Source organism: Pseudopodoces humilis, chromosome 5, assembly GCF_049639895.1.
Source record: "Pseudopodoces humilis isolate 2021_Gansu_Grassland_sample_001 chromosome 5, ASM4963989v1, whole genome shotgun sequence".
NCBI lineage: Eukaryota > Metazoa > Chordata > Aves > Passeriformes > Paridae > Pseudopodoces > Pseudopodoces humilis.
In genome coordinates, this window is record NC_142204.1 from 13,381,834 (window position 1) to 13,404,884 (window position 23,051).

The following is a 23,051-nucleotide window of genomic DNA, read 5'->3' on the forward strand; positions in this document are numbered from 1 at the left end:
TCAGTGGCATGGACCTATGGGCAGAGCAGGCCATGGGTCACTGGAAACTGGGTCATCGGGTCAGTGCTTTGATTCCTTCATCTCAGTCCATGCCTCATAGTGAATACCTCTGGGTTTTATTTGTAGTCAGCAAATGGCCCCAATCTTCTTTCTGATCTGACAACAGTGATGCCTGAATTCAGGGAACACACAGTGAAATTAAATTCTCTTTTGCAGATTAAATTGCAGACTTGAGGCTCTGGACCAACTCACACCATCGGCATTTTACTGCTTCTTAGGCTGGTGATTGTTCCTGGGAAGACAGAAGATGATGAGTGATGCAAGTGACATGCTCGCTGCAGCCTTGGAGCAGATGGATGGCATTATAGCAGGTAAACACCTGGGGCAGGTGTTTATTTTGCTTTTTGGGTCCTTCTTTCTCCCACTGTGAGGACAGAGTTCTAGGTGGAGAAGGGAGTATGCTGGGAACTGCTTTTGTTGCCTTCCATTATAGCTTAGAGTTAACAAATAACAGGAATGGAGGGATTGCACAGACTTTCACAGGCTCCATGGATTGGGTTTTCTCCTGCCCTCTCTCAAAGGGCTGCTGGAAGTGGTTTAGTGATGCAGTTCAGCTCCTGTACAGGGCACCAGGAGAGTCAAGGACAAAAGTGGCTACTCTGAACTTCCCTCAGCTCGGACAAGTTAAAACATTAATTTTTTTTTTGTTGTTTTGTTTTTGTTTTTGTTTTTGTTTTTTTTTGTCTTTTCAAAATTGTAATGCTTTGGTTCCAAACATTTGGTTTGGAATTGCCTTGGACATTTGGATTTTTTATAAGTACCTGTAAACTGCGAGTTGCCCAGTGAGAGGCATCACAAAGAATACAACCTCTGCTTTTAAGCTGAGTCTAGTGAGTTAGAAAATGATATAAATACCCAACACGTAGGAGGGAAAGATCAAGAAGTCAATAATACCCTCACAAGTCTAGCAACACAGTTATAAAATTTTTAGTAGTTCCACTTAAGGAATTTTCCTTAGGGATAAAATAATCATACAGTGTGTGCTTTGTTTGAACAATGACTCTTCTCTGCATAAAGATATTAAGGACACATAGCAGGAACACATGTAAAGGGAATACAGTTTTATCATCGTGATGTCTAAAAATACATGTGAGCTGTGACTTCAGTAATTTCTGTAAGTAGACACTGGTGTTTGGATCTGATCATGTGTTTGTGTTTCCAAGAACCCAAGTTGGTTATGGCAGGATGAGGTTTAATATAAAAAAAAAAAAAAAGTGATGTTGGAAGATTTAAGTCACCACAGACTTCATTTACCCATGTCTGTGAATAGATCTATAAAGGAATATAACAAAGGGATATCAGCTCCTGTGCTGTTGAGGTTATTTTTCTCTTTATTGTTTTCAGTGGGAATTCAGCAGAATACTTTAATTTTTGTGGCTTGCCACATGGGGTGAATGAAAGTTCATGGAAGTGCATATATGGCAAATCCTTGTAGTTTCTAAAAGTTGACAGCACAAATGAAGGTCTGTCATGAACACGTGTCATTGTGCCAAGGTATTACAGAATTAAGGTCACAAATCAGTGTACTGGAATTACAGTTGGAATTAGCTAGGTTGACTTAAATCAACCTTAATCCTAAATTCATAGTTTCCTTTCTTACTTAATATATAGCAACTTCTAATGTAGGTCAAATATGCATCCTGTGAGTTTATGCAAATGAGAGATTTTTCTCTTTATTAACATGCAAATGTCAGTGCTGCTGTATCAAATTGCTGGGTTTAAAATTTATTCCCCTGCAGAAGCGATTTGGTCTTTTAATTTATCTTCATCTTTTTTATTATTTTTTAAAATTTCCAGTGCCTTGGAGCAGCATAACACATTCCTGTATGGAAAACACAGGGCATGGTTTCCTCTGGACACCATCACTGTAATGTGACTTGGATCTTTCAGTGCCTGCAGGGTGACTTAGGGCACTGGCAGAGGATGTTCCATCCCTGGCAGCACCTTCTCCCTTGGGAATTCATCCCGGAGATCAGAAGCCCAGCCTACACCTCAACCCCATGGGCAGGTTGTGGCATTCCCATTCCCTGAGGAGCAGCCCACCTCGATCATGCTGGAACTTCCCTCCCCAAGCACCAGTGCTGAGTTTGATTGGGATAAACCTTGCCAGGAACAACCCCCACCCTTTCCCAGCCTCGGGGTGCGCCCAACCCTCATTCCGTGCCTCATCCCATGCAATTTTGCTCCCTGCAGGTTCCAAGGCGTTGGAATATTCTAATGGCATCTTTGATTGCCAGTCTCCCACCTCCCCATTCATGGGGGGCCTGCGGGCACTGCACCTCGTGGAGGACTTGAGGGGCTTGCTGGAGATGATGGAAGCGGATGAGAGGGAGGGGCTGCGCTGCCAGGTCCCAGACTCCACGGCGGAGGCTCTCATCGAATGGCTCCAAAGTCAAATGGTAAATTCTCACCTTGTTTTACCTCTACCTGGCTCATTTTGGATGTTGGTTAGACTGGTTCTGTTTCACACAGCTATTTATAAAGCTTAGAGTGGGTATCAGGGAAGAGATTTTGTTTTGGAGATGCTGCTGTGGAGTCTTGGACAAGCTGTTGCTCAAATGCTTTGTGCAATGGGTTGGCCTTTGCTGTCTTTGACATACCACTGTGCTTCAATCTAGGGAGCAAACAATACTTGGTAACAGCAGTTTCATCTCAGAGGGCTGGGGAAAGACTTTTTTTTAAGAATCAGATGTTTAGGTAGGGGGAAAGAAGTTGTTTTGAGTAGTTTTCAGTAAAAAGCATTTTTGGCAGCATTTTTTTTATGGGGATCAGCGAGCTTCCTTACCCAGTTTATAACACAGGGGAGTGGTGTAAGCTCTGCATCCCTTTAATCTAGATACGAAACCAAAATTTATATTCTGTGTTTGTGAATCGGCCAGTTTTTGTCACCTTACTTTAAAAATACACAGAAATATAACTGACAAGGAAGTTCTTTTCCCAAGACTTATTTTCACAAAAAATCAATTATCTGAGTGTAGGTTACCTGAAGATTGCTCTGGGAAATAAAATGTTGTACTTACCAAAAGTTAATTTTTGAATAATAATTTTTGAAGAAGCTGCTGGGTTTGCCTTCAAATGCTCTGTGGCTGATGACTTCCAAGCAGGTCCAAGGAAGAGTCCTTGTTCTCGTGCTGTGTGCCAGGATTTGTGTTGTGGAGGTCCAGGTGTGTGCCGGTTTTGGGGGAGCTCCAGCAGTGGAAGTCAGGAGTTGCTCCCAGAGATTACACTTAGGTTTTTAAGCCAGCCTCACTGCAGCTGTCATGGTGACAGTGGTGGGTGGGCACTTCCACATTTGCTCTCAAACCCATCCTGCAGCCGTGGCCAGGTCCTACTGTGTCACACACTGGGTGATGGCCGAGGTGGCACCGTGCTGCTGAAATTGCAGTGCCTGCAGTGCAACTCCCTGGTGGAGGCTGGAGCTGCTGCAGGACTGTGGTGGCTCTGTGTTAGGTGTGCCCCATGTACTGCTGCTGTTGGGAGAGATGGCCACCGTCGCCTGCTCCCTTCCCAGGATGGGCGCTGCACCCCCTGGGAAGGACTCAATCTCCCTGGAGTCATGGCTGATCTCACAAAAAGTGTTTGTATCTCAACAAACGGATTGATCTCAGTGCTCAGTGGCAGCCCAGAGGACTGCTGGGTGCAGGGCTGTGCTTGCTCGGCTGGCGCTAGGCAACCCTTTGTGCCATCTGCTGTCATGAGGGCTGAGCACAGCGGTGCAGGGACAGATGGGCACCTTGGATTTGCTACTGTAGCCCTTGAAGAAAGATCTGAAGGGAGAGCCTTCTTTTTCTTTTTTTTAAATCTTTACTTTGAACTACTCATTTGGAAATGCTTAAAACTTAATGAAGCATGTGGGAGCTCTCCCACTGCCTCCAGTGGGATCTGGATCTCGCCCTCACTGTCAAAGTGTGGCAGCCAACGCTGAGATCAGGAGGAGGAGACAGGAATGACATTGGAATCAGATCTTTAAAACAGGCAGAGTTCCTGCTAACATCAGCATTCCCTGTCTGTGAAACATACAGCCGTGAACATCGCTGTAACTACTCACTGCTCTCTGTGGCCATAACAGGTTCTGATGAACAAAAAATAAGCTAAATAAACAGTTCTGGAAACTGCACTTTCCCATGGTGTTCACAGTCATCTGTAGGCCATGTTTAGTGGTGCTGATCCCCTGCAGGTTATTCTGGAGTGAAGGGGCCCAGCAGCATGGCTGGGGCTGCAGTGCCTGATGAGATTAAGGAGATGGAGACTAGTCATTGCCCCCTGTGATGGCAGATGTGTGATTTAGGGGTGCCTGGCTAGGGGGGTCTGGAATGGGACCCTTCAGACCTGCACAATGTGGATCACCTAATGGTGGTGAGACAGCAGTGGGTTTTTATTGTACCCACGGGGTCAGTGGGAGAGGAAGGACTCTCTTGTGCCATTCAGTTTAGTGCTTCCCAATCACTGGGAAAGATGTGCAGGGCTTGTGAGTACCAAAGATTACAGAAAATTGCTATTCTATCTGTGCCTCAATTACTCCTTAATCCGCCTCAAATTATTATCTGGTATTCTCTATCATCTTTAAAGCCCCTTGTAGGAAAAACTTACCATTCCACTTATAGTGTGCTACAGCCACAGGATTTGCAGGTGTCACCAGTCCCTGTCTGAGCAAGGAGGTGTCACATGAAGTGCCTGGATGATTTGCAGAAAGTTTTTTTGCAACTATGCCCCTCCTTATGGAGGGGGACACCTTCTTTGTTTGAAACTGGTTTAATTCTCCATGCATGAAGTTGCATCCCCTAGGATGCTGGAACTGGTGTGTGACATCCCATGTGGGGCTGTAAGCAAGCCTCTTGTGTCTCAGAGGAAAACAAAAATAGTGTTTGCTGCTGCCAGACAGTGTGTCACAGGAGAAAAATCCTCCCCTGGCTCCTGCAGCCAAGCCACTGGTGCCCACACTGGGAAAAGGGGATGACAGCAGTCACCCAAAGTTTCTGTAAAATAGGTAGCATTCACTCCTGCCATGCCAGAATGGACTGCCATGTGTCCTTGATCATCTTCCTTTCTGCTTCTCTCAGGGTGTGTGTGCATGCACTCAAAAAGGGCCAGTGGGTTAAAACACCTCATGCTGCTTTTTGTTTTCTAACGGGTGGGTGCCAGATGGCCACGTGACACCAGAGCAATGTACAGTGCCCGGACATCTGGCACAGCTCTTCCAACAGACTCCATCGTGTCGTCCCCAAGGGGAGCTGGGAAAACTTGTACAAGCAACTCTCTGCTGCACAAAGAAGTCAGTTTTACTGTAACATGTCATTGCAGCTCAAAACTGATGTCTGCTGCTGAAACCCTGCTCATGTCTCCATGTGTGAATGGTGAATGTCATGGGTGAAACTACAAACGAAGCCATTTGTTCTAAGTCTGGGAGGAGACTGAGACCTTTCTGAGCTTAAGCATGTTTGGACTACATGCTTTAACTGGGAACCAGGCCTGAAAGCCATAGCCAGGTCATAACTGTCCCACAGTTCTGGAATTTTTTCAGAATACCCTTGGTCAGCAGAAATGTTTAGTGTATTTCAATGTGTGCCTTAATAATGCATGTACTGTACTCTGTGAAAATTGAGCTTCTGGCTTCAGTACAGGCAGTGTGTGAGTAATCTCTAACTCAGCAACAGTAGCAAAACCATTTTAAACAAAACTCCACATTTTGAAAGATCAAGGCAGCCCTGTTGCATCCAGCTGGAAGCTGATAGATCCATCTCTTGAAGAGTAATTCCTGCAAACCTTGCTCCCAATCCGCGTTGCTCCAGTTTTTCTTCAGTTGAAACAAATAAGAGACAGTTTTCCTTCTGGTTATTACTTTTCTTGAAAGTGGTTGGGTTTTTTTTCCGCATTTTTTAAAAAATACATCTTATGCAACAACTTTCCCAGAAAGAAGAAACCAACTGTGTCTTGTTAAAAAAAAGAGTGAAGGGTAGGAGTGGGTGGACAGTGCCTTCCCACACCTCAGAGCCATTTTCCTCATGCTTCTGATCTGAACTTGGGTATGTAGGTCCTGGTGTGTGTCTTCTTCTCTTTAGAGGACATGCCCCTGAAGTGAAAGAGCCAGGATAACATAGTATTTCTTCTTTAATACCCACAGCAAGTGCAGCTGTGGCTTTGGCTTTGGAAGTGACTTTCTGGATTTAAATATATATATATAATAAGGCATATTTTAATAATTGTTTTCACTCCATAAGTGAATTTCTGATTTTAGGATCAAGCAGAACTTTACAGCCTTTGAAGGCTTCTTGAATCATATAGAATCATAGAATCATTAAGGTTGGAAAAGACTTTTGAGATCATCATCAAGTCCAACCACAGAACATTTTCAGTTTATCTCATGGTAAACTGAGGTAGCTGTCATGCTAGGCAATCCACTGTGTTGCTGCTGCCTCACAGACCGGCTTCAGATTTTGACATTTTTTCTTTAAGCTGGTTCTTCCAGAGAATAGCTGGGAGTAATGAGAGTTAATATGAGGAGATATTAGTTTTCAGAGAGAAATTTTCCCTGCTGCATAGACATAGCTTGTAATCTTACAGAGGTGTGCTGACCTGTTTGGACAAGAGGATAATTCCCAAGTGGAGGAAGCGGTTTGGTTAACCAGAAATTATCTCTTACGTGTGGGAAAAAAAATAAATCTTGTCCTCAATCCCAAGTTTGTTTTTTGATTATCTTGGTGTGGGTGTACAGTGCAGTCATTTGATTCAGCTTCTGCTTATATTGAGTTTAGATATCAAAAGGTCTTCTGCAGGGTGTTGATGCCAAACACTTTGAGATCTCTCCTCGAGTTGCAATATGAAAGGAGTCTTGTGATACCACGTCAGTCTGTCATCATCCACTCCCTGCTGGCAATGCATTCTGTCCCTGAGAGATCCACCTCCCAAAGTTCTGGAAACACAGGACCCTGCTTCTTGCTAAAGGTGATCATCCAGATCGGTGTGTTTTTAACACTGGAAGATAATAGGGGCTCATTTATGGTACGCCTTGGCGTGGCATCTTCATGCATCTGGGATGAGTTCTTTGGCAGTAAGAACAACCCATCAAAAATCACCATTCCCAATCCAAGATGAATCAGTTTGGCTTCAAAAGCACAGCTTCTGCTCGTCCTTTGCTCTTCTGGTATCTCCTGATTTATTCAGCATTCATGGTTCCAAGATTTTTCTCTGTCAATGGTAGTTGTAGACATTTCATTATGATAAAACTGATTTTTGAGATAATCACAGGACTCTCGGAGCTGGGCTCTGTGGTCAAAAATACTAGGAATTTGTTATGCTGCTGCTGGTAGTGGATTCAACTGAAACTTGAACCCGAGGACAGAGGTTAGTTGTTACTATTGCTTTTTACATCATTCTGAGGTGTGACACAAACTTGGGACAAGCTACTTGCGAGACCTGGGATGGTTGAGTCACCTTTTTCTTCCATTTTTTCTTGGCGTCTACAAGTGAATTAATTACATGTGTTCCTGCAGCTTTTACAATTATTAGGAAACCCCTCCCCGTTTACTTTGTGCTCAGGTGAAGGGGTGGGAATTGCTCTTTTCTCCTGTGTTGTTGGGTTGGGTGCTTTCCGGGAGGGTCCAGAGGAGAGGGCTGCGATGGTGACAAGAACGAGGGTGGAGATGGCCAGGTGACACCTGCGTGGGGCTGTCCCTGCTCCTGGTCTATGCTGCTCTGCACCTCCCTGCCTGCATCCTCCTCCTGTGTGTGCCGGGTTGGAGGAGTTTCCTGCCGGGCTTTGATGTGTTAATTCCCCAGAGCTGTTTGCTCCGCCTGAGGAGCGCTGCTGCTTCCCAGTCTCCCACTCCACTCGCCTCCATCCTCGGCTGGGCGAGGGGACCTGCTGTCACTTAACCTCGGCTCAGAGGAGCCTGGAGCCCTCAGCCACGGCTTCTGGCGTCCGTGAATGCATGGAAACAGTCATGACCAGCATGGAGTATAGCTGGGACATTCACGGGCACTGCGTCTGGCTAAATAAGGTAAGGAGATCTCTGCTTGTGCTGGCTCCTGCATTTCTCCCCGTGACAAGCCATAGCTGGGCAGCACTGGGAATGAGCCTCGCATCCTTCTCCTGCACAGCTGGGCTGCTGTTGAGGAAACCGAGTATTGTGGAGAGGTTGCATCTTCCCTGTTCAGCAGCGTGTTATTTATGCTTACAAAATGTTTCAGGTAAATGCCTCAGAGTGAAGGGCTGTGTTCAGCTGCTTTTCTTTCAGAATTCACTTTTATTGTGGTGAAGCCTTTAAAATACAGTGTGGGGGGCTTTGGGTGGGTTTGTAGTTGTTTTTATTTCTCCCCTTCTCATTTTCTGGGGAGGAAGTAACCTGTAAACTTGGAAAAGCTTAGCAGCAGGTCTGCTGCTGGAGTATGTGGAACAGGCTGCAAATATTCTGAGCAGGGAAGCGGGAAATGCAGGAGAGGCTGGTTTGAGAGGGCAGAGGTGGGCTCCCACATAAACTGGTTACACACCAGCTCAGACAGTATGACCAGTATGAATTTGGGATGGGATTGATGCTGACAGAGGGTAAAGCTGCCACAGATTTGTATCACAGGTGGTGGATACTTGGCTTGGGAAACCTGGAGGCTCTTCCCAAGACACACCAAGTGATGCTGAGGTAGCTGAGGCTGGAGGAGCCCTCTTGCAAGGGGCTCTGAAGCTGAGGAAACAAGCAGAACAGCAGTAGCTTTGTTTAACTGAGCATAGGTAATGTGTATTGTAATGATCTGAACCACGTAAGCATGTTGATGAGCTCTAATTTAACTCCAGATGGTCAGGAAAGAGGTGTTGGGAAAGGCTCGCTTGCCCAACTGTTGACTTGACTGTGGTGGTCAAAACAGTCAGTGCAATCTGCTGTACAGGGAAATGATGCTGTGGAGTGGCAGTTCCTTCTATACAAACCAAACAGCACATACAGCAAGAGCAGTGTGATTTGTGCTGCTTATTTCGTCTCCAAAGCAGAAGAGAAAATGAAGGAAAATGAGGGTATCAACTGAGGTAGGCTAAAAATGAGGTTTATTTTTGAAAGGAGAATTCAGCAACTGAGAGGAAATGGATTTTTAACTTTTTTTTAAATTATTATTATTAGGAAGTTTAAACCAGCAGCTACTAGAAATGTTCCTGCGGTTTGGAATGCTAACTCACTTCCAGGGAGAAGGGATTAAAGACTGAAGGCCGGCAAGCTGTGAAAGTTTGGTGATGCATCTACTTAGTACAGGATTAATTCCCTCCAGAGCAGCGTGGATTTTTACACTTAGATGATTACAGACAAAGCTTTACACACATGTTTATCAGATTAGCTGTGGATTGATCTTGCAGAGTTTAATAAGTGCACTGGGTTCTGATCTTACAAGGCATTTTAAATAAATGCTTGACCTCAAACTTCTGCAAAGTCTCAGTGCCATTGTGACAACTCTTCTTTTGTTTTTAAGATTAAAATCAGTGTTGGTAAATCTGCATTCTCTTCCCATATAGTGTTTTGCAATTAATCACTAACATTGAAAACACAAGCAAAATCTAGATGCTTAATTGAAGATAGATTTTAAATTGCCAATGAAAAAAGCTTTCTTTGGGAAATGGAAAACCTTTCTTACACAGCTAGTAAAGTATGTTAATCCTTTATTTTATTAAATGATACAAATTTGATCCAGAACTACCAAGTGCTCTAAATATGCTTGCAGTTGCTGTTCAATCAAATATTTGCTTTTCTTTTTTGCTTCTCTTATTGTTTCATTTCTCTCCTCCCCGCCCCCCACTCCCAAAAGCAGAGCAGGGTGAGTAGTTGTCAGGCTCAGTCTCAGGGGGAGGGGAGTATGCAGATTTGCTGGTGGAGAGATGCTTCTGAGGGACACACTGAGTGTTGCTCACCCAGGTTTTGCACACACCAGGTCTCCTGGCATTTTTCAGACCTCCCTGCTGCCCATTCCTGCCCGTTGGGGCTCCCTCCACCACATCTCCTGATGCACTATTTTCCTAAATCCAGTGTCTGAGCATATTCCCACTCCATTTCTCTTCAGTCCTGCTCACTACCATTATTGCTCTGTTCTTTTCATATGTTTCATCTCCCCTCTTCCTTCCTTATCTCTCTGGGAAGAATATCGTGCCAGGAATCAACTTTTTACCTTTGAAGACAGTCCAGAGCAAAGATCTGGGAAAGTGTTGTGGGTCCAGTGCCTGCAGGTCCTGGGTCTGTGCACCACTGTGAGCACTGTTAAGGTAGCTCTCTTGGAAAGAGCTGCCACGGTCTTTCTCTATCATACATTCTCCAACTATCATAATTTTCTTCACTGAAACCAAAGTCAGGGGATTTCTTGCCTTTTCATACCTCAAATTAAGAGTCAGTCACAGGTATTATATAGAAGTTACAACACTTCAGGCAAAAAGCAAACAGTTCTTGTGTTGCACACAGAACTTTCTGGGTTTGGTGTGCCACAGGAGGTCTGGTTTTATGCAGATCTCAGACAATATTTCTAGCAATACCCAGAAGAGATCTTTGCACCAGTACACACAACTTGCAAAACTAAGACATCTCTGCAAGGTTTCTCCCAAAGAATAGACGAACTGCCCTAAGTGTTGACAGAATAAGAAGAAATGGCCTCAGGTTGTGCCGAGAGTGGGAGTAGGTCAGGTATTATGAAAAATTTTATTCCTGAAGGGGTTATTAAACATTGGAGCAGGCTGTCCAGGGACGTGGTGGAGTCGCCCTCCCTGGAGGGACTTTTAAAAAGTGCATATGGCACTCTATAAAGTGCATATGATATGGCACTTGAGGACATGGTTTAGTGGTGAACATGGTGGTGGTGATGGGTTGATGGTTTGGCTTAATTTTAGAGGTATTTTCCAGCCTTAACGAGTCTGTGATTCTATTAGCATTAATTTCTGTTTTGTGGGAGAGCAGCCTTTGCACTTGGCCTGTTTGGGGTTCCCATCACCTCTTTCTAATGGCAATGTGCAGCTGCAGCCTGAACCTTCCCTCTCCAAATGCTCCTGCTTTAAAGCCAAGGCTGACATGATGAGCCAGGCGGATTTTTCCTGAGAAATGTGAACTGAGTTTAACAACAAAGGTGTCTTGGCAAGATGTTCTGCACAATGACTAACATTCTGCTTTCACACCTCATTGGTTTTCACAGACATTTTAATCGTGCTGTGAAGCCAAGACTTCCCTCCCCACATTTTCTTCCTGCAGACTTTGGTTTTAGTTAATTTGTGTCTAGTGATGCTGCCTGGAGCTATCAGGAGGGTCAGTGGTTCAGGTGTTGATGTGGTGGTTGGGAGGCAGGGAGTCAAGTCTGTGCTTTGGCAAGGAATTCCATGTTAGCCCCAGCAGCCTGGAGAGGTGACTTTGAAGCTCTGCTGCCCGTAGTGAGGTATGGATACTCCTTTCCTTCATCAGACACATGCACCAGATTTATAAATGTGTTGTATATTACAAAGTACAGATGCTGTTCTTATGCAGGATAAGTGCTTGAGATGTACTGGAGGACTTAAAGGCCAAGGAAGCTGCAGAACACCAAAAGCAGACAAAACCCTCAGTTCTGTTTTCACAAACAACTCAGGTCACAAAATCTGAAGCATAATCTACTAGTTGAACAGCTAAAAGGATTATTTTATTTTGAATTCTTTCACATAAATTGAAGTGTTACAAAGCAGAAGATCTCACTGATCTTGAATGGCATGACCTAAATTCTGGTAGAGATCAGGGGGAAAATATGGCAAACTCAGACATTTAGAGGAATTTTGCCCTGGGGTTTACTGTCTGGGTGGTCAGGTGGCTTAGTATTATGCTGCTAAATAATTCAGACACAGGTCATAATTCAGGTCATTGTGATGAGGTACTGGTACAAATTACTAGAGAGCATGCTTTCTTAGTCTGCTGGAGCAAATTTTGGTGGAGGTGTATTATGGTCACCAAGTGAAATTTCGTGTATGGGAGACACTTATGGTACTGCTCAGTGTTTTAAGACCTGCCAGGATGCAGCCTGATTTCTTGAGAGCACTTCAGGTGAGGTCAAACACTTTTACCTCCTCCTGTTTGCTTTATGTCGGATCTTTAGGTGATGCTGGAGGGAGTTTTATTGTTTCAGGCTTAAACAAGGCAGTTTCTCCCACCACTAAAGGTAAGACATGTAACTTAGAAAAGTAGTTTTAGCCAGGAGGTATCCTCTGTAATCAGGGTTGATTCAAAGCAAGAGCTGGAGGCTTGGAGCTCCTGAGTGGTGGTGGCCTCTTAAGGCAGGGTTGTACTGTAGGCTCGTGGGGGCAGAAGGATTATTCCCCCAGTTTATTTTTATCACATACTCAGGAGGAAATCAGGGCCCCTCAACATTGTTGGATGTCTCTGCTGAGCACCCTGGATTTCAGAGCAGCTTCTCAGACTCCTCTAAGTGATTTATACCATGATGGGAACAAGATTTCCTTTTCTGAGCTTGAGATCTGACTGTGGCGTGGATCACAAAGTGCTTTGAGACAGCTTTGAATATAGATAGAACAAAATCCTTCCCGCTGCTCAAGAGCATTGAAGTTATTATGAAGAAAGTTGCTGATTCCTCTGAACTCCCTGATAGCATTACCATGTATTCTTGTTTCTCTCTAGCCTCAGGCAGCTTTACGAAGAGATGTGTTTAGAGTGCAGACGTTCACCCATACCCAGTAGAATGTGCCTGATATAAAAGGATGTCTCTGACTGTGTGTATGACTTGCAAGAAGCATAATAAACATTTTGTAGATTGTATGTTTGGCTTTTTTCGCTTGCTGAATGTCTCAGGGTATTTGTCTCTTTGCAAGTATGGCTTAGCATTGTACAGCAATGAGTCCAAGTTTTGTTAGCAAAACGCTGAATGCGCAGTAAGTGAATTTTGCAGAACTGGGTCACCAGAAGGTTCTTCCTTTCTCATCTTTAAGCCCCTGAACAATTCTGTCCTGAATGGTGGTTGTGTGTCCTTTTTCGACAGTTTTTCTGATTTATAACCCTTATGGGGCTGGAGAATACTTCAAACCTGTTTTTAAGCTGTGCAGACTAAAAATACTCATTAAATGTTTTGGTAACATTGGATGACACTGTGGCACAATATGTTGTGTATGCAATATTTGTTGTCTTTTCCAGACTAATGGACACATATCTGGGAATGGAGATGTTTATCAAGAAAGGCTGGCTCGTCTGGAAAATGATAAGGAATCTCTTGTTCTGCAAGTGAGTTGTCACCCAAATTATTTTTTTCTGCTCTTGCATTCACAAGACTGTCTGATAGTATGTGATAAAACTTCTGAGAATTTATTTGGAGTTGTGATGTCTTGGACAGTGTTCAGAAGACTTGCTGGTATGTGAGAATTAACCCAAATTAGGAAAAGGTGTGAATTTAGATTGCAGCAAAAAACCTAAAGGTCTTTCTGTCTGTGTATCTGTTCTTTTTGAATTTTGTTAGCAGAGCAGGTCTTCAGAGCAGCCACCTACTTACATCCATGTATATCCTTAAGATCACTATTTCCTGGCGCATTCACATGATGTCTGCACCAGGAGAGAGTTGTCCTGTCCTTAGGAAAGGTGACAAAAGCTGCAGGACTGGCCAGCGGGCAGGAGGAGACAAGCAGCCCCTTGGTGGTCCTGCTCACCTGCTGCTGGGCTGGATAGGGCTGCTCTGACTGCTGGCTTCCTCTTGCTGTTGGAGCCGGGAATACCCGGCACCCCTCGGACTGCACAGGTGGCATTCCCTGATGTGGACCCAGCCTAGGGGCTGTGACAGCACTGAGCTCTGCTTTGGGCAGCTCACCCTCCTTCCCAGCAGTACTGCAGGAAGAACCTGTTGAAAATGAAAAAAATTACTCAGAGAAGGCAAAATGGGAATCTGTCTGCAGTCTTAAAAATGTTGTCTTGGTCTTCCCCAGCCTCTGGCTGTGTGTTTTAACCTCCTTTGCTTTTATTGTTCTAAAAAGAGGAAAGTTCTTGTTACGGTACATTGTGTGCAATCACTTGGGAGGGAGAATAAATTATAAGCAGCAAGGTTTATGTGGTGGTTAAGACAGGAGCTAATGGGTTGAGTTAATGTATTGTCACAGCAAAGGCATAATTATTGGTAGTAAAATGCAGCAGCCACCCCTTATGAAAACTTCCAGTGAGGCAGAGAGCTGCAGAATTGCGATGTGTCTGCCAGAACTTTGGCTGAAATTCTAGTAAGTGTGAGGGGAGAGCCTTCCCTCCTCTCCTGTTTCCTTTGCCAAATGTTGAGTCCACTGCAGAGCTTTGCTTCTCCTCTTCCTCCCTGCATGGTCCCAGTTAATCTTTGGCCCAACCCGCACTGTTGCTCCCTTGCAGTTCTTCAGCTGACATTTATGGCAAGGTTTTAAACATGCATCCCTTTTTTCCTGCTGTCCAGGTAAGTGTGCTTACAGACCAGGTCGAGGCCCAAGGAGAAAAGATCCGGGATCTAGAGTTCTGCCTGGAGGAGCACAGGGAGAAGCTGAATGCCACAGAGGAGATGCTGCAGCAGGTATTTCACAGCTCCATGTCTGTCTTGTCTTCCTTGTCTTGCTCTCTTAACAAACTTTGGTGAGAGCACTGCCCTTCAAGGTGTTGCAGCCCTTGGTGGCTCTCAACTAAGGGATATTTTTCTACCATATTGGCTTTAAAGTCTTTGTACTTAGTAATGTCAGTGCTACTTTACACTGCAGGAATCCAGTTCTGCTCTCCTTTGAGTCCTTCCCCCCTGAACTTCAAAGAGCCTTAGATTAAAGCTCCTGGCAGGATGGGTGGATTCCCCTCACAGCTCCTTGCTGCCCAGAGTGACTGTGATGACAGACAGGCTTTTTCCTTGTCCTGGCAGCCAGCCCATGATAGTGCCCCCGTGATCCCAGATGCATCCTAGGTGCCTGGAATCTGTCAGATGGATAATAGCTGTGTCTCAGGCTTCACATAGTGCAAGGAGGAGGGTGATGCTATTCGCCATGAAGGAGACCTTTAGCTGTCAGAATAAATTACTGGTTTCTTCCCCTTGGGTAAATAATTTCCGTTCTCTTCAATCAGGAGCTTTTAAGCAGAACAACCCTTGAAACTCAGAAGCTGGATCTTATGGCAGAGATTTCCACTCTGAAATTAAAGCTTACGTCTGTAGAGAAGGATAGATTGGACTTTGAGGACAGATTCAGAGACACAGAGGTGAGTAAACCCCGGCAGGATAAATTGTGAAAGCTGTGTGTATCTTCACATTACCTGAGCAGTTTCTGGGATTTCTCTTTTTTGTCAGGCAAGAAGGGGACTCATCTTTAAGGTTAAAACATGTTCCTTTTACAGTAAAAAGTGTCCTCTTTCTTAAATTCTGGTTTTACAAAGGAAGATTTCCAAAGGCAGTTTTTGATTCTGGCTGTCGGGTCTCAGAAGGGATGGATTTAGGCTGGATTTAAATAAAATAGTGAACATACTGCACTCTCATGACCCTACATGAAAATGTCACCTACTGAGTAAAGCATGTCTGAGGCAAGTGGTTCAGCCTGGTGTGAGTACAAAAGCACCCATGTGCAGAGACACAGCACAGTAAGAGAACTTCTGGGGTTGATAACAGGGAGTGAGCTGACTCACTGTGGAGCTGTTGAGAAGCCTGACTTCAGACCCCAGCCTTACAAGAGCCCAGGACAAGAGGCTGGAGGGAACACAGCCAGGTGGAGCTGCCATCCCTGGCAGTGCTCTCCTGGGGCATTTCCCTCTGTGCTGCAGGTCTGTGTGGCTGAACCTCAGTCATGTTGGAAGCCAGAAGGTCTCAAAGCAGGTGGGCAAACCCAGGAAACCCCAAGTATCAGCTAAGCTGTCCTGACAGGATGAGAAAGCCCATATCAGAAATACCTCAGTCTGTCTGTGAAGCAGTTCTGGATTCATAAATGAGCTGAAATGTCAGGTGTTTGTTGTAACTGTGGATGTTCCAGATGTCATTTGTTTCTAGAAGGAAAGAAGCCATATTGCCATGACAGGACACAAAATTGCCCTTTCCACTTCTGCCAGTGGTTTCCCAACTCCTCAGTTTCCAGTAAAATACCATTCTGCACTTGTATTGCAAGCACAAGAACAGAAGTCAGACTTGCTTTGGAATTGCTCTTTTGGTCCTGTGTGAAGTAATCTGCAGACCCAAAGAAGTCCACAGGTTGAAAACTAATGACTTGTATCACTGTTAGATTTGAAAGTGATTCTTTAGCTAGTGACAGTAGTGTTCATTCCTGCAGTGCAGCACCTTTCCTTGGGTGCTGCCAAGCTGTGGGATGGATTCCCTGTTACCTTTCCCTCTAGTTGGTAACAGGTGTTATGTGAAGTATCACAGCACTTCAAAGCAGCTGATTTTTGCAGATGAGCTCTGTGCATGGCATTGCTGGAGAAGCTGGCAGGGGGAAGGGTGGAGGGAATCACTGAAGGTCTCCTGCATCCGTGGGAGGTGTGTGTAAGAGCTGGCTGCTCTCACAGCACTTCTGGGACTCTGCCCACACAGAGCTCAGCTCTTTCATGAATTACAGCACACAGCAAATAACTCTCTGTGGACTGACACTTACTCTAAGCAGCCCAAGTAAGGGATAAACAGGCTGGCACCAGCAGTAAATGGCTGTGGGGAAGCAAGGTTTGGTCCAGATGACCACGGGGAGCAGGTGCTTTCTGACCTGGGTTCTGTTGTATCTTCATTTGCAAACACCCTGTGGTTTCTTGTGCTTTCCAGAACTGGAAACAAGCGTGACTGGGTGTGAAAAACGAGGTTCACGTATTTTTTTATATAGAATTTAAAGGTTTAATAGAAAGACAATTAGGAAATAAAAATAAAGTGTACAGATACGGCCGGGTGTCTGCATTCAGCCAAGAGAGCACACCTTACTAACAAAGGATTGTCCCTTAAAAACAGAATCCTACTGCATATTCATAAATTCTCATACATGATTCCAACATTCTCCTTAAGTTTTGGATGTTTCTTTGCTTAGTTTTTGACTCACCCCCTTCTCAATAAATCAATCTTCTTGGCTCCACCGAGTTTCACATTCCCTGATAACAGAAATAAATTCCTCCCCCAGGGCTCTGGTTACTGCTGTCCTCATCTGGACAAGGTAATCTAAGAATGGAGGGGATCTCCAACCATCTCTTCTAGTCCCTGGGTTATACAAACAAAAGTAGTCCCCGTTCCAATACCATGCCATAGCTCAACACATATGTATATTATACTACCATTTCTAAGCTTCATCAACCACAGAAACAGAAGGAACCACACTAATACAACAAAGTTTTCTAACCTTATACATGTAACATTCATTCCAATATTTGCAAAAAGCCAACAATATAATATGTATCTATAACACTGGGCTTTCCTTATTTTTACTGAATATTGTACAGTTCTCCTGGACTCTCCCTTTCTTTGTTTCCCCCTGAACTGCAGTCTCTCCATAATTTCATAGCACAGCTCAGCATACCAAGAAGGTGGACATGGAGCTACAGGTTCCCAGAAAAATGTTGCCAGTGTGGGGAGTACACCATGAACTGCAAATCTGTAATCTCTGTGCACGAGGCTTATCTCCTATGAAGACCTTCCTCTTTCAAATACACTAAATACCTTTGATAAAAATAACCTAAATTTTATTTAAATAGTAGTTACTGTAATAGGGACTATATGGATTTATATCAAGGGTATTTATGCCAGAACTAATGAACTATTACTAAAATGTTTCTCCTTCCATTTAAAAACCAGAATGATGTAGTTTAGTGTGATATATATTATTATATTATTTCTTGTCTATTTCAACACTTTGTAGCTGTAAAAACACTTAGGCTTAAACACTGGAAGAGGTATTATATCTTAATTTCCATTTGGTTAGTGAAAATATGAATGTCTAATTAGTTGTAAGGGTCTCAGCCCTTACAAAATCTCTAAGAGATATTTTGGAGGCAGCACTTATTCAGAAGTATGCAGTATTTTATTCGGTGTTGATCTAATTATATTGCTGTTTATAAATTATTTTAGAAGAGCTGAGTATTTAAATGAATATTTAAAATATTTGACCCTAAAACACATAATGGCATTTATGGGGAGTGATTGAAATGGAAAAAGATTCATACCCAAACTGGGAAAGCAAAACTATGAATATTGCTTCTGATTTTATTTAGGGAAAAGAAAAAAATTGGTGTCTGACAACCTGTGGAGCTACTGTCTCCTACAGAATTACCATTCTGATTAAATCCTTCATATTATCCATGTGCTACTTATGTCTGTTGTTGCAACTTCCCATTCCAGCTTGGTTGGTTACTCGTGTTCCCTATTCTTTGTCTAAACAGATGCCTCACTAGGTCTTCGTGCTCTAGGATTTTCTGTCTAGATGTTCACAAACACCAAGCTTTTTCAAAGCTAATTGTGTACTCAATAGAGATTTGTAATTGTTCTGTTCTTTGAATTATTCCAGTATTTCCACTTTCTCAGCAGACACCAACATTATTTTCCTTGAGGAACATGGGTGGTCTGAGTTGGGCTGAGTTTATGTAAGAAAATACCCTGCAAGGGAGTTTATTTAGGAAGGAGTCCATAGCCAGATTGGGGCTTTGAAGCAGCAGCCAGAGGGTAAAACTGGCTCAGTCACAGGGAATTCTTTGTGATTTATCCACCATCACCTCCAATCTGGTTACAAGATTGTTCTGTTTTCTGGCTCACACTGAGTATTTTAAAAGTCATATAGTTCAAGTGACAAATATGTGGAGAACAGCCTCAGCAGTGAGTTCCACACAATATATTTTGACATTGGATCATGCTGCAGGAGAGAACAGCCCTAAACAAATCAATTGTCAAGGAATTTCAGGTGTACCTGAATTAGAGAGTCATAGATTAGAAGTAGTAATTACTAAAAGCATTAAAATGTTCTGTATTTTCACTTTCCTTGTAGTTCTGAGAATTGAACATGGATCTTTCTGAGGAAAGACAGATGCTGCTCTCTTAGCATCAGGTTCATTAATAATAATTAGAGGCTTGTAAGCTTAGGAAGTGTGGTGTGGGGCTGGAAGGCAGGCGTTATCAGAGACCCATGAATACCCTCTAAATGTCAGCTCCTGGCTTGTTAATTTATAAATATAAATCCCTGTTAATTATACTATTAGATCTGAAAAACTGTGCTTAAAGCTGTTAGTTCAATGTACAGCATTACTACCCCATGACAGCCATGGATAGGGTTTGCCTCAGATGTAGGAAGGAAAGCAAGCCTAAGGACCATAAAAATTCTGTATTTGAGGATGGTGAGGCCCTGACACAGGTTCTTCAGAGAATCTGTGACTGCCCCATCCCTGGCAGTGTTCCAGGCCAGGTTGGACAGGGCTTGGAGCAACCTGGGATAGTGGAAGGTGTCCCTGCCTATGGCAGGGGAGGTGGAACTGGATGGGCTTTAAGATCCCTTCCAACCCAAACCATTCCCTGACCTAGAGGATGAGGAGTCTTGATGGAGCAGTCAGACTCAGCGCTCATGTCTGACCCCCAAACCTGGCAGGATCCAAAAGGCTGGCCAGGAGGTTGAGCTGGTCTGCTAAAGAGCTCAGATTTGAATTTATGATGGCTCTGAATTTCTTCCAAGCCAGGCTGGATTTGCAAAGCCTGGATGTAGTGGTGCCTTTCCTTGTAGAAACCTGTGATGGCTTCTCTGTTAGCCCTCAGCGAGAGGGCTCTTTTAAGTGGTAGAAGATTTTTACAGTGTAATCACTTCATATTTTGAAAAAAGCAGGTGATGGCTGGTGAGCCTGGGGCGGGAGGGACTGCAGAGGGGAGGATGTGGCTGCTACATGTTGAAGGAAGTCTGCCACTGTTTTCCATTGCCCATCCTTGGTACTGGGCTGCAGGCAGCTGAACAGAGAAGCAGGAGGCCTTTCCTGGCCCTCAGCATAGGGAACACAACTTCAATTTGTGTCTCCCTTTGTCCTCTGCCCTCTTACATTTGCTGCAGTAACAGAAACTGAGAAACTCAGTCCCTGGATATTTAGGAAGCTCTGAGTTGCTTGACTTAGTGATGGATTTGGGTGGTGTGGTTTTGTGTACTGAGTTCCTTTTATGCCTGCTTTTCTTGTTGTTACAGTCTTAGCTATTTGTCTGGTTTTTTTACTGAAGTTCTTTGTTGTTTCTGGTTGTCTTTTTCCCTCCACTCAGGATTTGATCCAGGAAATAAATGAATTGCGGTTGAGGGTGGGAGAAATGGACAATGAGAGACTCCAGTATGAGAAAAAACTGAAAACAACCAAAGTAAGTGAGGCTGAGTGGAAGAAGCAGAGATGGGTGTAAATTTGGCTTTAGGAATTCGCTCTTTTCCCTAATCCTTGCCTGCACCCTGCAAAATCCTGAGCACTCTTATGTCCTGGGGTTTCATGGTTCTCACTTAGCAGCAGTGGCTATTCCCAAATTTCTTGCTGTGGTTTTCAGCTTGAGCATTGTTTTTCTATGAAGGGTAACTTACCGTGCTGTTAACAGTAAATTTATTACCTGTTTAGACCTTTGTTTCACATGTGTGTCAAGAAATACCAGTTGCAGTATGTAAGGTGTATTCCAAAGGTTAAAAACAGCATTTATTTTCTCCTAAATGTGCTAAAAACAATCCACTTCTGAAGAGAAAGCATTCACCTGAGTATTTCTAGCAGCCTGTTTCTCTAAGTGTCTAACTTCTCTTTGCCGTTTAGCCTTGTCTCTTTTCTACCTTTATTTTTCTCTCATTCCTCTGTCTCTGTTACCAGTCTTTAATGGCCAAACTTTCTAGCATGAAAATCAAAGTGGGTCAGATGCAGTATGAAAAGCAGCGGATGGAGCAAAAAAGCCAGATGCTAAAGGTGTGGCAGTTTCTGGGTAATGCTGGGTCTGTTTTGAATCTTTCATGTTCCACCCTTTACTGGTCTGTCCTGCATTGTGGTGTCATGCTCTGTTCTTCATGAATTGCTGTGTGTTCATATGCAGTGTGCCCTTCCTCATTAGATGTGGAAAGCTCTTTATGTAGATATTCCTTGTAAACAGCTTTTATATTGCAGGGGAGAGGATTTTCCTGCTCTGAAACTTGCATAGGTTACATATAATGGCTTTGGACTTGGGTTAAAATCACTCCCCTTCCACGGGAAGATTGCCTCGTCTGTAGCTTACATCCATTATTCAAACAGAACTTTTTATCACCCTTTTAGAGAAAATGTATTCATGAAAACTAGCTGGGAAATAGTGATTCTTTCATACTGTCCCCTCTCCCACATGTAAATTTGCATATCATGTTTCTAATTCAGGGGAAGAAATACACATTGACAACATGCAGCTCTAGTTGCCTGTGGGTATAGCAGCAGCTTCTCAAGTGACCAAGAAATGGTCTTGTTTTGAAGCAGCATGGATCCTACACTGGCAGAAATCCCATCATAATCAGTGCCAACTTGGAGCACTGGAGAATTGTAATTATTGCCCAGCCACTGTTGTGGAAAGAGCTTTGATTTCTTGGCAATTTTAAGATTGATCTATTTTTTTTTTAATGATACTTTAGACCAAACACAAACCAATTTCAGGAGATTCTGTAGTTGGGCCATAGTTTGGGTTGCAGATATCACTGTGTATTTGCACCAGATCTTCTGAGGGTAGCTCAGGAAATACCTAAGCCATAGTGTTCTAGTTTGGTTTATTCCATTAAGGATTTAAAACATCATTTAGAAGCTGTAAATGGCAAAACGATGAGTCTTGCATTGTTTTGCTTTATTTACAAACTGAACAAATTAAGTTTTCAGTGTTGGGTACAGTTGCAGTGAGGGTCTTGTCTTGATGATGCTGTTGCACGAGATATCCTCGGACATCAAAGAAACATGTTACTAAACTGGGTAGGATTTGACTCAAATTTTAAAAAGTTAAATGCATGGATCAGTGCCAGTCATTTGCTAGTGCAGATGGTTAGATCTAAGTTAAAACTTGACAGCATTTTTCTAATACACCCCAACTCCCCCAAACACCATCTGTCTTATTCCTAAGAATCTCAGCTCCAAGCTTCCTCTCCTAATGCTCGATCAGCAAACCCAAACTGTTGCAGAGGTATCACATTTTTGTCTGAACTGCTTTCCTGTATGTGTTCATGTGCTTGCTGGTGTTGTGATTGATTCTTCTTCCATAGGAGCAGTTTCTGAAACTGTCCTCAGCCTGGCATAAGCACAGTTTCAGAATTGTTCGGCTCAAACATGCAAAATGCCCTATAAATACAAAAAAAAAGTATGGAAATGTTAGCATTCAGCCTTTTCACCTGCATTTTTTTTCTATCTCTGCAAAATTAAGTAAGAAAACTGCTTCCTTTTTTCCCCTTTAGCTCTTGTCTTTAAATTTTGATGTGAAGTTTCTTTCCAATTATACATGAGATCAGCAATTTCAGACCACAGACCTGCTGACTCTGCTCTCTTATGGGCTCAGAGGTCTGTTGGGATGTTCAGAGTCACTTTGGTGGGTGCACCCTCAGGCAATGTTAAATGTCAGGGACCCTCAGTCACTTCCACCAGCTGAGGACCTGTCCACTGTGCTTCCTGTGAGGGAATTGTGGAAACATCTCAGCTGCCTGTGGAAGCTGGCACTAAGTGGCTCTGTGTCTTTACAGGATGAACTGTCAGCTCTGAAAGACAAGCTAGAGCAGAAGGAAGCTGAGGTGAAAAAGTTGCACGAAAAATTGGTTTGCAAGCTGAAAGGAGAAGGGCTTGAAATACTGGACAGAGGTAAGAAAAAGGGAGGCTCTGTCAGCCTGTCTCTGTCACCTCTGTCACCATGTCCTCTTCAGTCAGCTCATCTGAGGTCATGTTTCCTTGTAGAGGAAATAACTGATATAAATCTCAGTTTTCCTGAACTTTTTCTTGATGTTTACCTCTTGAAATATGTTTAGAGGGTATTGGCGATGCAAGTGCTGAACCCACTGTTATAGCAAGGTCTTGTTCAAATTTAAACAAGACAAAAAAATACCTAATTAGCTCCTTACGTGGCTTTCATGGGGCCTCAAAAGATACCATTTA

At 43.6% G+C, this 23,051-nt stretch overlaps 1 protein-coding gene across 15 annotated transcripts in view; it reads left to right on the plus strand.

Moving 5' to 3' along the window:
• Positions 1 to 23,051, plus strand: part of PPFIBP1 (PPFIB scaffold protein 1) — a 105,917-nt gene that overhangs the window by 57,079 nt on the left and 25,787 nt on the right. For 7 of the 15 annotated variants that reach the window (XM_014260477.2, XM_014260479.2, XM_088054760.1 and 4 more), the window contains 8 exons: positions 217 to 371; positions 2,254 to 2,459; positions 13,179 to 13,265; positions 14,446 to 14,559; positions 15,093 to 15,224; positions 20,203 to 20,295; positions 20,781 to 20,873; positions 22,646 to 22,760. In XM_014260477.2, coding sequence (XP_014115952.1) covers positions 308 to 371; positions 2,254 to 2,459; positions 13,179 to 13,265; positions 14,446 to 14,559; positions 15,093 to 15,224; positions 20,203 to 20,295; positions 20,781 to 20,873; positions 22,646 to 22,760 — 904 coding nt within the window. In that variant the 5' untranslated portion in view covers positions 217 to 307. Of the gene's footprint in view, positions 1 to 216; positions 372 to 2,253; positions 2,460 to 7,923; positions 8,058 to 13,178; positions 13,266 to 14,445; positions 14,560 to 15,092; positions 15,225 to 20,202; positions 20,296 to 20,780; positions 20,874 to 22,645; positions 22,761 to 23,051 lie in introns of those variants that run through there. The other 8 variants (XM_014260481.2, XM_014260483.2, XM_014260484.2 and 5 more) reach the window with 3 other exon arrangements.